This window comes from Hemibagrus wyckioides, linkage group LG17, assembly GCF_019097595.1.
Source record: "Hemibagrus wyckioides isolate EC202008001 linkage group LG17, SWU_Hwy_1.0, whole genome shotgun sequence".
Classification (NCBI taxonomy): Eukaryota; Metazoa; Chordata; class Actinopteri; order Siluriformes; family Bagridae; genus Hemibagrus; species Hemibagrus wyckioides.
Window position 1 is genome coordinate 25,601,658 of NC_080726.1, and position 19,047 is coordinate 25,620,704.

Consider the following 19,047-nt stretch of genomic DNA (forward strand, 5'->3'; position numbering starts at 1 on the left):
GTACTGAATAAGGCTGTGATGTGTGTACTGAATAAGGCTGTGATGTGTGTACTGAATAAGGCTGTGATGTGTGTACTGAATAAGGCTGTGTGTACTGAATAAGGCTGTGTGTACTGAATAAGGCTGTGATGTGTGTACTGAATAAGGCTGTGATGTGTGTACTGAATAAGGCTGTGATGTGTGTACTGAATAAGGCTGTGATGTGTGTACTGAATAAGGCTGTGATGTGTGTACTGAATAAGGCTGTGATGTGTGTACTGAATAAGGCTGTGATGTGTGTACTGAATAAGGCTGTGATGTGTGTACTGAATAAGGCTGTGATGTGTGTACTGAATAAGGCTGTGATGTGTGTACTGAATAAGGCTGTGATGTGTGTACTGAATAAGGCTGTGATGTGTGTACTGAATAAGGCTGTGATGTGTGTACTGAATAAGGCTGTGATGTGTGCACTGAATAAGGCTGTGTGTACTGAATAAGGCTGTGTGGACTGAATAAGGCTGTGTGGACTGAATAAGGCTGTGTGGACTGAATAAGGCTGTGATGTGTGTACTGAATAAAGGCTGTGATGTGTGTACTGAATAAAGGCTGTGATGTGTGTACTGAATAAAGGCTGTGATGTGTGTACTGAATAAGGCTGTGATGTGTGTACTGAATAAGGCTGTGATGTGTGTACTGAATAAGGCTGTGATGTGTGTACTGAATAAGGCTGTGATGTGTGTACTGAATAAGGCTGTGTGTACTGAATAAGGCTGTGTGTACTGAATAAGGCTGTGTGTACTGAATAAGGCTGTGATGTGTGTACTGAATAAGGCTGTGTGTACTGAATAAGGCTGTGATGTGTGTACTGAATAAGGATGTGATGTGTGTACTGAATAAGGCTGTGATGTGTGTACTGAATAAGGCTGTGTGTACTGAATAAGGCTGTGTGTACTGAATAAGGCTGTGTGTATTGAATATGGCTGTGTGTACTGAATAAGGCTGTGTGTACTGAATAAGGATGTGTGTACTGAATAAGGATGTGATGTGTGTACTGAATAAGGCTGTGTGTACTGAATAAGGCTGTGTGTACTGAATAAGGCTGTGTGTACTGAATAAGGATGTGTGTACTGAATAAGGCTGTGTGTACTGAATAAGGATGTGTGTACTGAATAAGGATGTGATGTGTGTACTGAATAAGGCTGTGTGTACTGAATAAGGCTGTGTGTACTGAATAAGGCTGTGTGTACTGAATAAGGCTGTGATGTGTGTACTGAATAAGGCTGTGATGTGTGTACTGAATAAGGCTGTGTGTACTGAATAAGGCTGTGTGGACTGAATAAGGCTGTGTGGACTGAATAAGGCTGTGTGGACTGAATAAGGCTGTGTGGACTGAATAAGGCTGTGATGTGTGTACTGAATAAAGGCTGTGATGTGTGTACTGAATAAGGCTGTGATGTGTGTACTGAATAAGGCTGTGATGTGTGTACTGAATAAGGCTGTGATGTGTGTACTGAATAAGGCTGTGTGTACTGAATAAGGCTGTGTGTACTGAATAAGGCTGTGTGTACTGAATAAGGCTGTGATGTGTGTACTGAATAAGGCTGTGTGTACTGAATAAGGATGTGTGTGCTGAATAAGGCTGTGTGTACTGAATAAGGCTGTGTGTGCTGAATAAGGCTGTGATGTGTGTACTGAATAAGGCTGTGATGTGTGTACTGAATAAGGCTGTGATGTGTGTACTGAATAAGGCTGTGATGTGTGTACTGAATAAGGCTGTGATGTGTGTACTGAATAAGGCTGTGATGTGTGTACTGAATAAGGCTGTGTGTACTGAATAAGGCTGTGTGTACTGAATATGGCTGTGTGTGCTGAATAAGGATGGGTGTGCTGAATAAGGATGGGTGTGCTGAATAAGGATGGGTGTGCTGAATAAGGATGGGTGTACTGAATAAGGCTGTGATGTGTGTACTGAATAAGGCTGTGATGTGTGTACTGAATGAGGCTGTGATGTGTGTACTGAATGAGGCTGTGTGTACTGAATAAGGCTGTGATGTGTGTACTGAATAAGGCTGTGATGTGTGTACTGAATAAGGCTGTGTGTACTGAATAAGGCTGTGTGTACTGAATATGGCTGTGTGTGCTGAATATGGCTGTGTGTGCTGAATATGGCTGTGTGTGCTGAATAAGGATGGGTGTGCTGAATAAGGATGGGTGTGCTGAATAAGGATGGGTGTGCTGAATAAGGATGGGTGTGCTGAATAAGGATGGGTGTGCTGAATAAGGCTGTGTGTGCTGAATAAGGATGTGTGTACTGAATAAGGATGTGTGTACTGAATAAGGATGTGTGTGCTGAGCATGTCTTATAGGACATGTGCTGTTTTTATTTTCTCTGGTGCTGAAAAAAATATCTTTGTCCACATGAAAACACAAAACGCCCTGTTAAGTGCTGTCAGGAGCATGTCTAGCCAATCAGAAGCCCTGTTAAGTGCTGTCAGGAGCCTAGCCAATCAGAAGCCCTGTTAAGTGCTGTCAGGAGCCTAGCCAATCAGAAGCCCTGTTAAGTGCTTCTGATTGGCGTCAACAATGGTGCGTCGCGTGAAAGCGATGCCCTTGACATTCGAAAATTTTATTATAGAATGTAGAAGTCGGACCGGGTCTCGTCCAAAACCGCCATCGCTGTGTGTGTTGTGGAGTTCTGTATGCAGCAGCAGTGAGCTCCGTATTACATTCCGACCCTCTGTTCATGACCGTAATGTGTGAGTAACTGTGCGTGTGTGTGCACGCATGTAAAAGTCCAGTAAACAACGTCACAGTCAGTAGTTTATGTAAGTCTGCTATTGCACAAAATATCTTCAGAAACAAAGCTGACGTCAAATCAAGGAGACCGGCGCACAGACAATGATGTCAATTCGTCAGAATCTCCGTTTCCCCTGTCCACACAACACCACTGAAAACGGAGAGTTCTGGAAAATCTTCACTTTGGAAGGAGTTTTCCAAAAGCTTCGTTTTCAACGACCTCAAACTGCATTAGCATGTGGACGAAAGGTCAAAACACGGAGAAAAATCTCCCTTCTTAAAAATCCCCGGGTTCGAGTGGACATGGCCTTAGTTACAAGCTCACATGTATGGAGACACTGATACTGTACACTTCATTACAATACAGTTCTAAAGGTCTCTTCTTTCTTTCATGCAAGTCTTATTTTTTGGTGGTGCACTTATTGAGAAGTTTAAGAAAGAAAGCAATACAGAATAAAATTCATAATTCTCCAAATTTTTACAGTCTTTTTTTATTAATTTACTACTACTTTTACTTTCCATACTTGAATACATTCATGAAAATACTACTTTTGATACTTAAGTACAGTTTATTTCAGATGCTTTAAGACTTTTACTCAAGTAGAATTATAATGGTTGACTAACTTTTACTCGAGTCATTTTCTAACAAAATACCTGTACTTTTACTCAAGTATGGGTATTTTATACAACACTGATGGAGCTGAATCTCAAATCAGCTGCACAAAGAAAGTGAGAGAATTTTTTTTATTAAACATTATTAATAGTAATAAGGACAATAATTGTGCCATTAGTCAAACAGAAGTTTTCAAGGTTTTACTATATCACACATACTCACAAAAACTAACAAGTAACTAGGAAAAATATACAACAAACTCCTAAAAAAGTGTGTATATGGTGAAAACAGCATGATGACATGCTACTGTAGGATGCACAGTCACATGACCACCACAGTAATATTACATGACAAAAGCTTTATTCTATTCACTCCCTTTACAAGTGCACTACATAGGGAACAAGCTTTAGTGCACTTCTGCATCCTAAACATTTTAATTCTCTGCATATTTAAGCTAATTTTTTAACCAAAAACTGTCAAGTTTACACTAGTGAGGACTAAACCAGTGAGTAATAAACACAATACAGCTTCTGTACACACACAGAACTCTCCATGACCCTCATCCACACAATATCTTGAGTGACAGAGCATAGCAGAAGGAGTCTATGAGCATAGGGGTAATATCTGAGATAGGGCCAGGGGGTGGAGTGAAATATTATGTGGGAGTGGAGCATATTAGAGAGGGCCTAGGGGGCAAGGGTTAAGGAGGTGTGCCTATAAGCAGTGATGAGGAAGTGAAGTCTGTGAGATGGGGTGTGGTCTGAGACATGCAGAAATAGGTCATCCATTACCTACATTGGACCACAAACCTGTTAGTGTAACTGTTGCTGTACAACACACAACAAAGTAATGAAATGAAGCAAGTAGAGCATGCATGTATGTGTGTGTGTGTGTGTGTGTTTATGGTTAAAACATTCCTTGGAAATACAACTTCTCACACACACACACATGCTGAAGCACACAGAGTCTTACCAAGAGTGTGTTTTTAGTCTAGGAGGCAGAAAAGAGAGATAGAAACATAGATTATATCACACATATTTCACTGTAACTCTGTGTGTGTGTGTCCCTCTTATCATATGAACGCGATTATTGAGTTGAGACTGGAGCTGCACTCTGGAATGGAGTATGAGAGTAAGCATGATGAGGTTATGTCAGGACTGTGTGTGTGTGTGTGGGGGGGGTGTTTAGGAGCAATGCTGCGGGAACATTGTGCTGTTATTAAGAGGATCAACAGCTCAGGTGGAGTCTTGTGTGTGAGTGTGTGTGCATGCGAGATTCCGCCATCAATATCCCTACTGCAAGATTTCGCAAAAAAAGAAAGCCATGCCAACGTGATCTCACAACACTCACGCGTGCACACACACACACACACACACACACACACACACATGCTGATTAAACAGGATTAATGCTGAAATGACACCATGAGAGAAAGAAGAAGCAGAAGAAGAAGAAATACATGAATAATTACTAATGAATTATTATATCCTGTCACTGCCAGCCAACAGAATATGTGTGTGTGTGTGTAGTCTATTACTCCAGTTAAAAGCTGTGATGGTGTGATAATCCCTCATTATTGTCATTGTATTTGGATTGTTTTGTATTGCAGTGTGAGTATGATGAAAAGCTGTGTGTGTATTCAAGCAAGATAAAACATCATCAAGTTCACTCAGCACACGTGGCTTTATGTGTTCTCCATGTCACCTGTCTACACCCCACTGTGAGCTCCAGAGTTAGAACAACACTGATAAGATTTACACACAAAATTATCCATACACACACACAGTTAATAAATCACACACACACACCTGTATGAGCTCGTCTACACCTCACCTACTACAGGCCAGCTTCCACAACTCCACTTTGTGTGTGTGTGTGTGTGTGTGTGTGTGTGTGTGTGTAGAAAGTTCTGGAATGTGTGAAGGTGGACCAACTCCAATGGCACATGATCCACAATCACACGTGTACACACACACACACACACACAGCTCCTTACTGCTGAAAGCCACCACTATTAGCAGGGTTATATCCATAATAAGTGTTTAATATTATTAACATCTCTCTGCTTAATCTATACAGTAAGAAAATATGTATTTAAATTAATTAGAAATCATTTTAATTAAATTAGTTTCATGAATATTAAGCACACACTTCATAAAATGCTTACTCATCAGTAAACACATTAAGAGTTAAACATAAATACATCTACTCCAATTAATACAACTAGCAATTGATTGCAGACAGACAGACAGACAGACAGAGGTGATTAGACAGACAGACAGATACTCTTCAAAAGACAGTCTATCAACAGTAGGAACTATTGGCACCCCTCAACAGATAGACAGATAAAAGGTGATGCAGAACTACTGTAACCCTCTGACAGACAGACAGCCAGTCTGAAGCGGTCAGAGAGACAGACAGCCCTTCTTCGTGACTTCAGCAATGTTACTATAACTGTTGTGGTATCAGTAGAGTAGTACATGAGTAGCCATTATAAGGATATATTTAGGGAATATTATTTAGTTCATTAGCACACAGTTGCTGTCGGTAACCACGGTGATATTAACTTTAATTATGCCGTGCGCCGTGACAAAACGCGCACTGTCGTAAAACAATTACAGGCACCACGACACTGACAATACACAAAAGGTTTTGTTTTTCTCCCACGCGCTCTCACACTTACACACACACACTCACCGATCCGTAAGAACACCACCACACTGAACATGGAGAGCAGAGTGGGAATTACCACCCCGAAAAAAGTGGACAGTTTCTGGCCACGAGTGGACCTCCGCCTCACCGCCGCGCGTCCTGCCGTGTCCTCGCGCGCCCGGTGTTCACCGGAGTCCTCGTGCACGCTCGCCAAGAGCCGGTAATGCAAGAGCGGAGTGCGTTCACCCATGACAGCGGTGTGTCACTTCCACAGCACACTCACGGAAAGCTCGCTCGGTGTGATGTGGGTGTTTGTGGTGAACTCTTTCACGGTTATTTAAATTCCATTCTCAGTCGCGAGGGTGCCGATTCTGCTGACACAGAAACAAAAACAATTTCATCCGTCACCCGTTGCCTAACACTTCCTTTATCACTCTAAACCCGACATATAAAATTAGCCGTGATTTGTGTTTTTCTCTTTCTTTTCGGTTCCTCTTGTTTCTCTCCGTGGACCATTCGGCTCTCAGTCGGCGTGATCATGTGACAAGCGCTCGAGCGTCCCAAGCGCCTCTGAGTCACGTGATCATGTTGTCTCAGCCAATCAGGCGCCTTTACTAAACCTCACCAGCACGCGGGGTTTGGAGCCTTTACTAGGTTTTTGATTAATAGATTTATAGACCGGAAATGACTGCTTCCTGGAACTGACAGGAGCCTGCTGAGCATTTCTAAATGATTAAGATATTTCCTTCTTCTTCTTCTTCTTCTTCTTCTTCTTCTTCTTCTTCTTCTTCTTCTTCTTCTTCTTCTTCTTCTTCATCTATCTATCTATCTATCTATCTATCTATCTATCTATCTATCTATCTATGTCTTGTAAAATCTAATAAAGTGTAGTTTAATTAAGAATGAAATGTCCCCATAGTCCAAATTCAACATTCAACAGAGACTGAAATGTCCTGAAGATGTGGGAAAACTTGTGCAGGAAACTTCACCACACCAGCGAATAATTAAACTGTCTATTAGTAGTGGTCCAAGTATCATAATGAGGTGTTGCTGTAGAAACCATAAGGTATTAGAAAGACTCAACAGTTTGCTTATTGTTGTTCATCAGCATCACATGAGCACTGGATCACATGCAGGGATGTGTCGTGTGGTCTCATGGGCCTGGGGACACTTTTAAGTTCCTGGCTTGGGGAAATGTGATGTGTGTGTGTGTGTGTGTACAAATATATGATAGAACTGAATGGAACCGGGACACAAAGACAGCATAACAAATTAAAGACGATAATTTAAAAAAAAAAAAAAAGAAGATATCTTGGTCAGGGTTTGGAATCGTGACATTTTAGGATAGACATGCGGAGACAGTCTTATTATTAAATTTGGACCCGTATCTTTTTCCAGGTCATTTTCAAAAGCCCCTTTTCTAAAAGACATGCTCCTTCTGTGTTTTTGCTTCTGCTTTCATTTACGCCGTCTCTCTGTTCTGTTTCTCTTCCAACTCCTGTCTGTTCACTGCATGTTCTCTTCTTAAAAAAGTTTACTTAAAAAAAGTAAAAAATTTATTTGAATCATTGTACTCCCATGTGTGTATAATGCCTCATTTAAGATCAGGTCAGCTAAATAAGACCACTTGCAAAATGAGCAGAACAGCAACGTCACTTTTATTTGTAAATGAAATATGATCATTGTGTTATTGTATTGGACTATAGTACAGTTGCTCGCGATCTGCTAGATTTACTGTGAGATACTGAAAGTATTATGGCTTTCACTGGGCATTACGGGTAATGTAGTGGGTATATAGTGAATGAAGTCCCTCCCAAAGTTCTTCCTGCGTCATTGTAGAGAAATCGTGTAATGGTAGTAGATCCACCTTCGTGGGACAGAACCGGTCTGGTATCTCCGTCGCACCCGAGCCGTGTTGTTGGCGGCTGTGTGAGAGATGACATAACACGGGCGTGGCCCTGAGAAACGTCCTCCGAGTGAACAGGGCAACATCAGAAAGCACTTTCCGGAATGGACTCAGAGCACGTTAATGACAGTGAAGCTGTAAAGGTGTTTGATCTGAACTCTGGTTAGTGTTTTGTGTGTTTGTGTTGCATGAACATGATGTCTTTGCAGACAGGATACACCATAATGACCTCCTTGTTTGGTTTCATGTTTCTCAGTGAACCTGAAAGCACAGCTGGAAAAAGTACAGAGAAAGTAGACTTGAGTAAACTGAGCAATTCAACACAAATGAGAACTTTACCATGGGATGGAACATGAACATTAAGAAATGATCGCTCACGTCTTTCACTCACGTCAGCATGTTTTAATTCATCTGGTTGAATTTTAGGAGAAAAAACTCTTCATTTTTACATCAAATATACAGAGTAATGGCTGGATGAGACACGACACATCCATTTCACCAGTTTTTTTTTTTTTAAATAGTGTATTCCCAAAACAAGAAATATTTTCAGATTTATACTTATTGTCTTCATTTAAATCTCTCTACTCATTTAGATCTTTCTTTCTCTCTCTCTCTCTATCGCTGTATCTGCCTCCCATTCATTTTGTTTGTCTCTCTGTCTCTCATTCTTTCAGTCTGTCTTAATCACTCCTGCTGTTTTTCTTCCTTTCTCTCTCTCATTCTTTCACTCTCTCTCTCTCTCTCTCTCTCTCTCTCTCTCTCTCTCTCTCTCTCTCTCTCTCTCTTTGCTTATGTCTATCATTCTTGCTGTCATACTTTCTTTCTTTCTTTCGTTCTTTCTGTCCCTCTTATTGTGTCTTTCTCTCTTTCTCTGTATGCATTTCAAACTTCCCTGACGCAGATGCCGCTGTGGTTCTTGGGGTTCAATAGATCCTATAAATCAGGGATATTAATCCCTCAGTTCCAGAGCTGAGGATAGCAGACAGTCTGGAGAACCAGGTTGTTTGAGCAGGTGTAATGAGGAGCTCTGCAGATCAGGAACACTTTTGAGTCTTGCTTAATGGTCTTTTTTTTTTCTGTGGAAATTTTTTTTAATTGATTGAGTATCCTTTCTGGATTGCTGGGTTTCTATTTTATGGTTGTGTCCTGGATTTGTTTTGTGTTTAGATTGTTCCATTTCTCCCAGAACTGATGTGAATGAACAGACTCTTCACAGTGCTGTTGTTTGTTCATATTAATGATTAGTTTCAAGTCAAGTCAATTCAAGAAACTTTTATTGTCATTTCAACCACATATAGCTGACGCAGTACATAGTGAAATGAAACAAGGACCCTGGTGCTACATAAACATACAGCATATAATTACACACAGAACAACAACACAGAGCTAGGACAGGAGTTAGTCCTGGCCACATAAAGTGCAACGTGTGCAACAAGGTGCAAACAGAGCAAAGACAAGACAAGGTGCAAACAGAGCAAAGACAAGACAAGGTGCAAACAGAGCAAAGACAAGACAAGGTGCAAACAGAGCAAAGACAAGACAAGGTGCAAACAGAGCAAAGACAAGACAAGGTGCAAACAGAGCAAAGACAAGACAAGGTGCAAACAGAGCAAAGACAAGACAAAAACAGTGCAAAAACAGAAAGTACAAAAAAACAACACAAGACATAGCACCAAGGAAGAACATGTGAAATGAAATGAAATGAAATAAAATGATGTACAACAATGAGAAACTGTAATAAACCAGGTAACTAATAACATATGATTTGTAATATATATATATACAGTAAATATAGCGGCCTGAAAACACGTTTGTAAAATAGTTTGTAGTTCTTTAAAGTGTTTTTGATTAGATAGCTGTCTGACTTGCTGACTTCTCTCTCTCTCTGTCTTACTCTGTCTCTCTCTTTTTTTTTTAATCCCCCTCTCTCCCTCCCAGTGTTGGACGTTTTTGTAAGACGTCCATGGTCACCATGGCAACCTCAAGCTTTGAGTGGCTCACGAAGCTTCTAGGCTTGTCCTCTCTCTCTCTCTCTCTCTCTCTCTCTCTCTCTTTATTTATCTCTGTATCTCATTCTTTGTTTTCTCTTTCCTGTCTTTTTCAGCATCATTTCTTTCTGCATTTTATGGATTGATGTAAACAAGCAGAGAACAAGAGGAATATGTGTGTGTAGAGAGAGGAGAGGAGGAAATGGAGGAAGTGACCATGGCGTGTCTGTGTGAGTAATCCTCTTTAAAACACAACAACCCTGATCTTCTACACGGCACCAGAAAACATTAGACTTGTGATAAATCCACTGCAATGACATTAATGTCTTACTGTCTGATGTTCTGTCCTGTCTAATGTCTTACTGTCTGATGTTCTGTCCTGTCTAATGTCTTACTGTCTGATGTTCTGTCCTGTCTAATGTCTTACTGTCTGATGTTCTGTCCTGTCTAATGTCTTACTGTCTGATGTTCTGTCCTGTCTAATGTCTTACTGTCTGATGTTCTGTCCTGTCTAATGTCTTACTGTCTGATGTTTTACTGTCTAAAGTTTTACATTCTGACATCTTACTATCTGATGTCTTACTCTCTGGTGTTTTACACTCTGGTGTCTTACTGTCTGATATCTTATTGTCTGACGTCTTACTTCTGACGACTTACTATCTGTTGTCTTACTATCTGAGGTCTTACTATCTGAGGTCTTACTTCTGATGTCTTACTGTCTGATGTCTTACTGTCTGAGGTTTCTTTCTGACATCTTACCGTCTGATGTCTTACTTCTGATGTCTTACTGTCTGGTGTCTTACTGTCTGACATCCTTCTGTCTGAGGTCTTACTGTCTGACATCCTTCTGTCTGAGGTCTTACTGTCTGAGGTCTTACTGTCTGATGTCTTACTGTCTGATGTCTTACTGTCTGAAGTCTTACTATCTGAGGTCTTACTGTCTGATGTCTTATTATCTGACGTCTTATTATCTGACGTCTTACCTCTGAGGTCTTACTGTCTGATGTCTTACTGTCTGATGTCATACTGTCTGATGTCTTACTTCTGATGTCTTACTTCTGATATCTTACTGTCTGGTGTCTTACTGTCTGGTGTCTTACTGTCTGACATCTTTCTGTCTGATGTCTTACTGTCTGATGTTTTACTGTCTGATGTCTTACTGTCTGACGTCTTACTGCCTGATGTCTTACAGTCTGACGTCTTACTGTCTGACGTCTTACTATCTGATATCTTAACTCTGTGGTCTTACTGTCTGACATGTTACTGTCTGATGTCTTACTGTCTGACATGTTACTGTCTGATGTCTTACTGTCTGACATGTTACTGTCTGATGTCTTAACTCTGTGGTCTTACTGTCTGATGTTTTACTGTCTGATGTCTTACTGTCTGACATGTTACTGTCTGGTGTCTTAATGTCTGGTGTCTTACTGTCTGATGTCTTACTGTCTGACATGTTACTGTCTGGTGTCTTAATGTCTGGTGTCTTACTGTCTGATGTCTTACTGTCTGACATGTTACTGTCTGGTGTCTTACTGTCTGATGTCTTACTGTCTGACGTCTTACTGCCTGATGTCTTACAGTCTGACGTCTTACTGTCTGATGTCTTACTATCTGATATCTTAACTCTGTGGTCTTACTGTCTGACATGTTACTGTCTGATGTCTTACTGTCTGAGGTCTTACTATCTGATATCTTAACTCTGTGGTCTTACTGTCTGACATGTTACTGTCTGATGTCTTACTGTCTGATGTCTTACTATCTGATATCTTAACTCTGTGGTCTTACTGTCTGACATGTTACTGTCTGATGTCTTACTGTCTGACATGTTACTGTCTGATGTCTTACTGTCTGACATGTTACTGTCTGATGTCTTACTGTCTGATGTCTTACTATCTGATATCTTAACTCTGTGGTCTTACTGTCTGACATGTTACTGTCTGATGTCTTACTGTCTGACATGTTACTGTCTGATGTCTTACTGTCTGACATGTTACTGTCTGATGTCTTACTGTCTGATGTCTTACTATCTGATATCTTAACTCTGTGGTCTTACTGTCTGACATGTTACTGTCTGATGTCTTACTGTCTGATGTCTTACTGTCTGTTGTCTTACTGTCTGAAGTCTTACTATCTGAGGTCTTACTATCTGAGGTCTTACTGTCTGATGTCTTATTATCTGACGTCTTATTATCTGACGTCTTACCTCTGAGGTCTTACTGTCTGATGTCTTACTATCTGAGGTCTTCCTTCTGATGTCTTACTGTATGATGTCATACTGTCTGATGTCTTACTTCTGATGTCTTACTTCTGATATCTTACTGTCTGGTGTCTTACTGTCTGGTGTCTTACTGTCTGACATCTTTCTGTCTGATGTCTTACTGTCTGATGTTTTACTGTCTGATGTCTTACTGTCTGATGTCTTACTGCCTGATGTCTTACAGTCTGACGTCTTACTGTCTGATGTCTTACTATCTGATATCTTAACTCTGTGGTCTTACTGTCTGATGTCTTACTGTCTGACATGTTACTGTCTGATGTCTTACTGTCTGACATGTTACTGTCTGATGTCTTACTGTCTGACATGTTACTGTCTGATGTTTTACTGTCTGATGTCTTACTGTCTGACATGTTACTGTCTGGTGTCTTAATGTCTGGTGTCTTACTGTCTGATGTCTTACTGTCTGACGTCTTACTGCCTGATGTCTTACAGTCTGACGTCTTACTGTCTGATGTCTTACTATCTGATATCTTAACTCTGTGGTCTTACTGTCTGACATGTTACTGTCTGATGTCTTACTGTCTGACGTTACTGTCTGATGTTTTACTGTCTGATGTCTTACTGTCTGACATGTTACTGTCTGGTGTCTTACTGTCTGACATGTTACTGTCTGATGTCTTACTGTCTGGTGTCTTACTGTCTGACATGTTACTGTCTGGTGTCTTAATGTCTGGTGTCTTACTGTCTGATGTCTTACTGTCTGATGTCTTACTATCTGATATCTTAACTCTGTGGTCTTACTGTCTGACATGTTACTGTCTGATGTCTTACTGTCTGACATGTTACTGTCTGATGTCTTACTGTCTGACATGTTACTGTCTGATGTCTTACTGTCTGACATGTTACTGTCTTACTGTCTGATGTCTTACTGTCTGATGTCTTACTATCTGATATCTTAACTCTGTGGTCTTACTGTCTGACATGTTACTGTCTGATGTCTTACTGTCTGACATGTTACTGTCTGATGTCTTACTGTCTGACATGTTACTGTCTGATATCTTAACTCTGTGGTCTTACTGTCTGACATGTTACTGTCTGATGTCTTACTGTCTGATATCTTACTATCTGATATCTTAACTCTGTGGTCTTACTGTCTGACATGTTACTGTCTGATGTCTTACTGTCTGACATGTTACTGTCTGATGTCTTACTGTCTGACATGTTACTGTCTGATATCTTAACTCTGTGGTCTTACTGTCTGATGTTTTACTGTCTGATGTCTTACTGTCTGACATGTTACTGTCTGGTGTCTTACTGTCTGACATGTTACTGTCTGATGTCTTACTGTCTGGTGTCTTACTGTCTGACATGTTACTGTCTGATGTCTTACTGTCTGATGTCTTACTGTCTGACATGTTACTGTCTGGTGTCTTACTGTCTGATGTCTTACTGTCTGACATCTTACTGTCTGAGGTCTTACTGTCTGATGTCTTACTGTCTGACATCTTACTGTCTGGTGTCTTACTGTCTGATGTCTTACTGTCTGACATCTTACTGTCTGAGGTCTTACTGTCTGATGTCTTACTGTCTGACATGTTACTGTCTGGTGTCTTACTGTCTGACATGTTACTGTCTGATGCCTTACTGTCTGATGTCTTACTGTCTGATGTCTTACTGTCTGACATGTTACTGTCTGACATGTTACTGTCTGGTGTCTTACTGTCTGATGTCTTACTGTCTGACATCTTACTGTCTGAGGTCTTACTGTCTGATGTCTTACTGTCTGACATGTTACTGTCTGGTGTCTTACTGTCTGACATGTTACTGTCTGATGCCTTACTGTCTGATGTCTTACTGTCTGACATGTTACTGTCTGATGTCTTACTGTCTGATGTCTTACTGTCTGACATGTTACTGTCTGATGCCTTACTGTCTGATGTCTTACTGTCTGATGTCTTACTGTCTGACATGTTCTGATATCTTAACTCTGTGGTCTTACTACCTGATGACTTACAGTCTGAGGCCTTACTGTCTGATATCTTAACTCTGTGGTCTTACTGTCTGACATGTTACTGTCTGATGTCTTACTGTCTGATGTCTTACTGTCTGACATGTTACTGTCTGGTGTCTTACTGTCTGGTGTCTTACTGTCTGATGTCTTACTGTCTGACATCTTACTGTCTGAGGTTTTACTGTCTGATGTCTTACTGTCTGACATGTTACTGTCTGGTGTCTTACTGTCTGACATGTTACTGTCTGATGCCTTACTGTCTGATGTCTTACTGTCTGATGTCTTACTGTCTGACATGTTACTGTCTGATGTCTTACTGTCTGATGTCTTACTGTCTGACATCTTACTGTCTGAGGTCTTACTGTCTGATATCTTAACTCTGTGGTCTTACTACCTGATGTCTTACTGTCTGATGTCTTACTGTCTGACATGTTACTGTCTGACATGTTACTGTCTGGTGTCTTACTGTCTGATGTCTTACTGTCTGACATCTTACTGTCTGAGGTCTTACTGTCTGATGTCTTACTGTCTGACATGTTACTGTCTGATGTCTTACTGTCTGGTGTCTTACTGTCTGACATGTTACTGTCTGATGCCTTACTGTCTGATGTCTTACTGTCTGATGTCTTACTGTCTGACATGTTACTGTCTGATGTCTTACTGTCTGATGTCTTACTGTCTGACATCTTACTGTCAGGTCTTACTGTCTGATATCTTAACTCTGTGGTCTTACTACCTGATGACTTACAGTCTGAGGCCTTACTGTCTGATATCTTAACTCTGTGGTCTTACTGCCTGATGTCTTACTGCCTGATGTCTTACTGCCTGACATCTTTCTGTCTGATGTCTTACTCTCTGATGTCTTACCATCTGATGTCTTACTGTCTGACATGTTACTGTCTGATGTCTTATTATCTGACGTCTTACCTCTGAGGTCTTACTGTCTGACATCTTATTGTCTGATGTCTTACTGCCTGATGTCTTACTGTCTGATGTCTTACTGTCTGAGGTTTACTTTTCTGACATCTTACTATTTGATGTCTTAACTCTGTGGTCTTACTACCTGATGACTTACAGTCTGAGGCCTTACTGTCTGATATCTTAACTCTGTGGTCTTACTGCCTGATGTCTTACTGCCTGACATCTTTCTGTCTGATGTCTTACTATCTGAGCTCTTACTTCAAATGACTTACTGTCTGATGTCATACTATCTGAGCTCTTACTTCAAATGTCTTACTGGTTGATGTCTTACTGTCTGATGTCTTACTTCTGAGGTCTTACTTTTGATGTCTTACTGTCTGGGGTTTACTTTCTGATGTCTTACTGTCTGAGGTTTACTTTTCTGACATCTTACTATTTGATGTCTTACTTCTGATGACTTACTGTCTGACATGTTACTGTCTGACGTCTTACTCTCTGGTGTCTTACTGTCTGACGCCTTTCTTCTGATGTCTTACTGTCTGATATCTTACTGTCTGATGTCTTACTATCTGAGCTCTTACTTCAAATGACTTACTGTCTGATGTCATACTATCTGAGCTCTTACTTCAAATGTCTTACTGGTTGATGTCTTACTGTCTGATGTCTTACTTCTGAGGTCTTACTTTTGATGTCTTACTGTCTGGGGTTTACTTTCTGATGTCTTACTGTCTGATGTCTTCTGATGTCTTACTCTCTGTATTACGGTCTGATGTCTTACTGTCTGATGTCTTACTGTCTGAGGTTTACTTCCTGACATCTTACTGTCTGACATCTTACTGTCTGACGCCTTACTTCTGATGTCTTACTATCTGAGGTTTACTTTCTGACATCTTACTCTCTGATGTCTTACTGTCAGACATCTTACTGTCTGATGTCTTACTGACTGACGTCTTACTGTCTGATGTCTGATCTGATGTCTTACTGTCTGATGTCTTACTGACTGACGTCTTACTGTCTGATGTCTGATCTGATGTCTTACTGTCTGAGGTCTTTCTGTCGGATGTCTTACTGTCTGATGTCTTACTGACTGACGTCTTACTGTCTGATGTCTGATCTGATGTCTTACTGTCTGATGTCTTACTGACTGACGTGTTACTGTCTGATGTCTGATCTGATGTTTTACTGTCTGAGGTCTTTCTGTCTGATGTTTTACTGTCTGGTGTCTGATCTGATGTCTTACTGTCTGATGTACTTTTGGGGTCTTTCTTCTGAGATCTTACTTTCTGACATCTTACTGTCTGATGCCTTACTTGTAAGGTCTTACTGTCTGGTGTCTTACTGTCTGATGTCTGATCTGATGTCTTACTGTCTGATGCCTTACTTCTAAGGTCTTACTGTCTGGTGTCTTACTGTCTGATGTCTGATCTGATGTCTTACTTTCTGATGTCTTACTGTCTAATGTTTTACAGTCTGCTATCTTACATATTTCAGTCTAACATCTTAGTCTGATGTCTGATATCTGATGACATACTGTTTGATGTTTTACTGTCTGACTTTAGTCATTTTTGTTCATATTAATTATACAGAATATTTGTTGTTTATCATTTATTGATTGATCTTTTATTAATAAGATTTATAGTGTGTCTGTTTGTGTGTGTGTGTGTGTGTGTTTTCAGTACCACACTAATGAAAGGAAGACGTCTTCGCTGCAAAACAGCCAACCCATCACACCAGTCACATGACCATGAAGAAGAGAAAGAGGAAGATTACCTCTCTTCCTCCTCATGTCCATTATGTGGGAGTGTCTTTGACATGCCCCTCCTTTTGCCCTGTGCACACACTCTTTGTGGGCGGTGCTTAACAGAGAAGGCAAGGTTAGATAAACACAGGTCTGCACTGCGAACTGCCTCGCAGATGTCTCGTACGATCTGTGCCGTCCTCTGCCCACGGTGTTGCCATGCTGTTGAACTGCCTTGTTCTGATTGGTCGACTGCTACTGCATGTCTGCCGCTTGACCCCACAGTGACCTTTGACTCAGGATGTGATGCAAAAGAGGAGGATGAGAATGAGGAAGGGATCAGGGAGAAAACAGCAGGTAACACTGTCCAAGAAACCTTTAAAGAACACTTTTTTTTCTAACAGACGATCTGTTAACTCTTGAGAGTTCTTTGGTGGTTCCTCTGAATGAACCCTATGTCTATGTGGAACACAACAACAGTGTTTCCTGATTATTCCAAGTAGAACAAACAGGGAACACTGGAGAAGCTCAGTTTTATTCACCTGTTGAACCTTTTCTAAAAAGGGTTCTAAAAAGTGTTCTACCTGGAACCCTTTCTGTTAGGGAACCATGTGTAACCCTCTACATTCACCATGGGTTCTCAGTGATAAGTAAGCATGCTCAGTATGGAACATGGAGCCATCTCTGACAGGGAGACAGTTGTAGAGTTCTATATTAATGAAGGCTTAACAGGATAATTAAGATGATTCTTATTAATACTACCTAAAGGGGTTGAAGTGGAACTCTTTCTGGTAGTCAGTCACTCAGGAATAGGGTTCTAATTAAAGTGGGACAGCCAGAGAACCCATGTTTCATTGATCGAACCTGCTGTGTGTTTGTGTAGTTTCACCTGTGGGAGGAGACGTGGATCTGTCCGAGGAGGAAATGAAACGTTCCGTCTCAGGTAAGCGTTCTCTGACAAATCACTCACTCGCGCATTCACGCACTCAGTTACACACTCACACACACACACTGATTCACTCACTCAATCACTCACACACACTCACACACACACACACACACTGATTCACTCACTCAATCACTCACACACACTCACACACACACACACACACTGATTCACTCACTCAATCACTCACACACACTCACACAAAAGACACACACACACACTGATTCACTCACTCAAGTACTCACTCACACTCACACACACACTGATTCACTCACTCAATCAATCACACACACTCACACACACACACTGATTCACTCACTCAATCACTCACACACACACACACACACACACACACACACACACACACTGATTCACTCACTCAATCACTCACACACACACACACACACACACACTGATTCACTCACTCAATCACTCACACACACACACACTGATTCACTCACTCAATCACTCACACACACTCACACACACACACTGATTCACTCACTCAATCACTCACACACACACACACACACACACACTGATTCACTCACTCAATCACTCACACACACACACACACACACACACACACACACACACTGATTCACTCACTCAATCACTCACACACACACACACACACACACACACTGATTCACTCACTCAATCACTCACACACACACACACACTGATTCACTCACTCAATCACTCACACACACTCACACACACACACACACACACACACTGATTCACTCACTCAATCACTCACACACACTCACACACACTCACACACACACACACACACACACACTGATTCACTCACTCAATCACTCACACACACACACACACTGATTCACTCACTCAATCACTCACACACACTCACACACACACACACACACACACACTGATTCACTCACTCAATCACTCACTCACACACACACACACACACACTGATTCACTCACTCAATCACTCACTCACTCACACACACACACACACACACACACACACACTGATTCACTCACTCAATCACTCACACACACACACACACACACACACACTGATTCACTCACTCAATCACTCACACACACACACACACACACTCACACACTGATTCACTCACTCAATCACTCACACACACTCACACACACACTCATTCACTCACACACACTCACACACTCACACACACTGATTCACTCACTCAATCACTCACACACACTCACACACACACTGATTCACTCACTCAATCACTCACACACACTCACACACACACACACACACACACTG

General features: G+C 41.1%; 2 protein-coding genes across 2 annotated transcripts in view; one reads left to right on the top strand and one right to left on the bottom strand.

Annotated features, from left to right (window-relative positions):
• zgc:153039 (uncharacterized protein LOC767698 homolog) overlaps positions 1 to 6,593 on the bottom strand; it is a 59,799-nt gene extending 53,206 nt beyond the window's left edge. Inside the window, exon 1 of the mRNA XM_058413240.1 lies at positions 6,086 to 6,593. Coding sequence (XP_058269223.1) covers positions 6,086 to 6,290 — 205 coding nt within the window. The 5' untranslated portion in view covers positions 6,291 to 6,593. The remainder of the gene's footprint in view (positions 1 to 6,085) is intronic.
• A 393-nt stretch (positions 6,594 to 6,986) lies between these two features.
• The window catches only part of LOC131367760 (probable E3 ubiquitin-protein ligase MID2), a 44,016-nt gene continuing 31,955 nt past the window's right edge, over positions 6,987 to 19,047 (top strand). The window contains exons 1-4 of the mRNA XM_058413241.1: positions 6,987 to 8,108; positions 10,051 to 10,164; positions 16,761 to 17,179; positions 17,706 to 17,765. Coding sequence (XP_058269224.1) covers positions 16,771 to 17,179; positions 17,706 to 17,765 — 469 coding nt within the window. The 5' untranslated portion in view covers positions 6,987 to 8,108; positions 10,051 to 10,164; positions 16,761 to 16,770. The remainder of the gene's footprint in view (positions 8,109 to 10,050; positions 10,165 to 16,760; positions 17,180 to 17,705; positions 17,766 to 19,047) is intronic.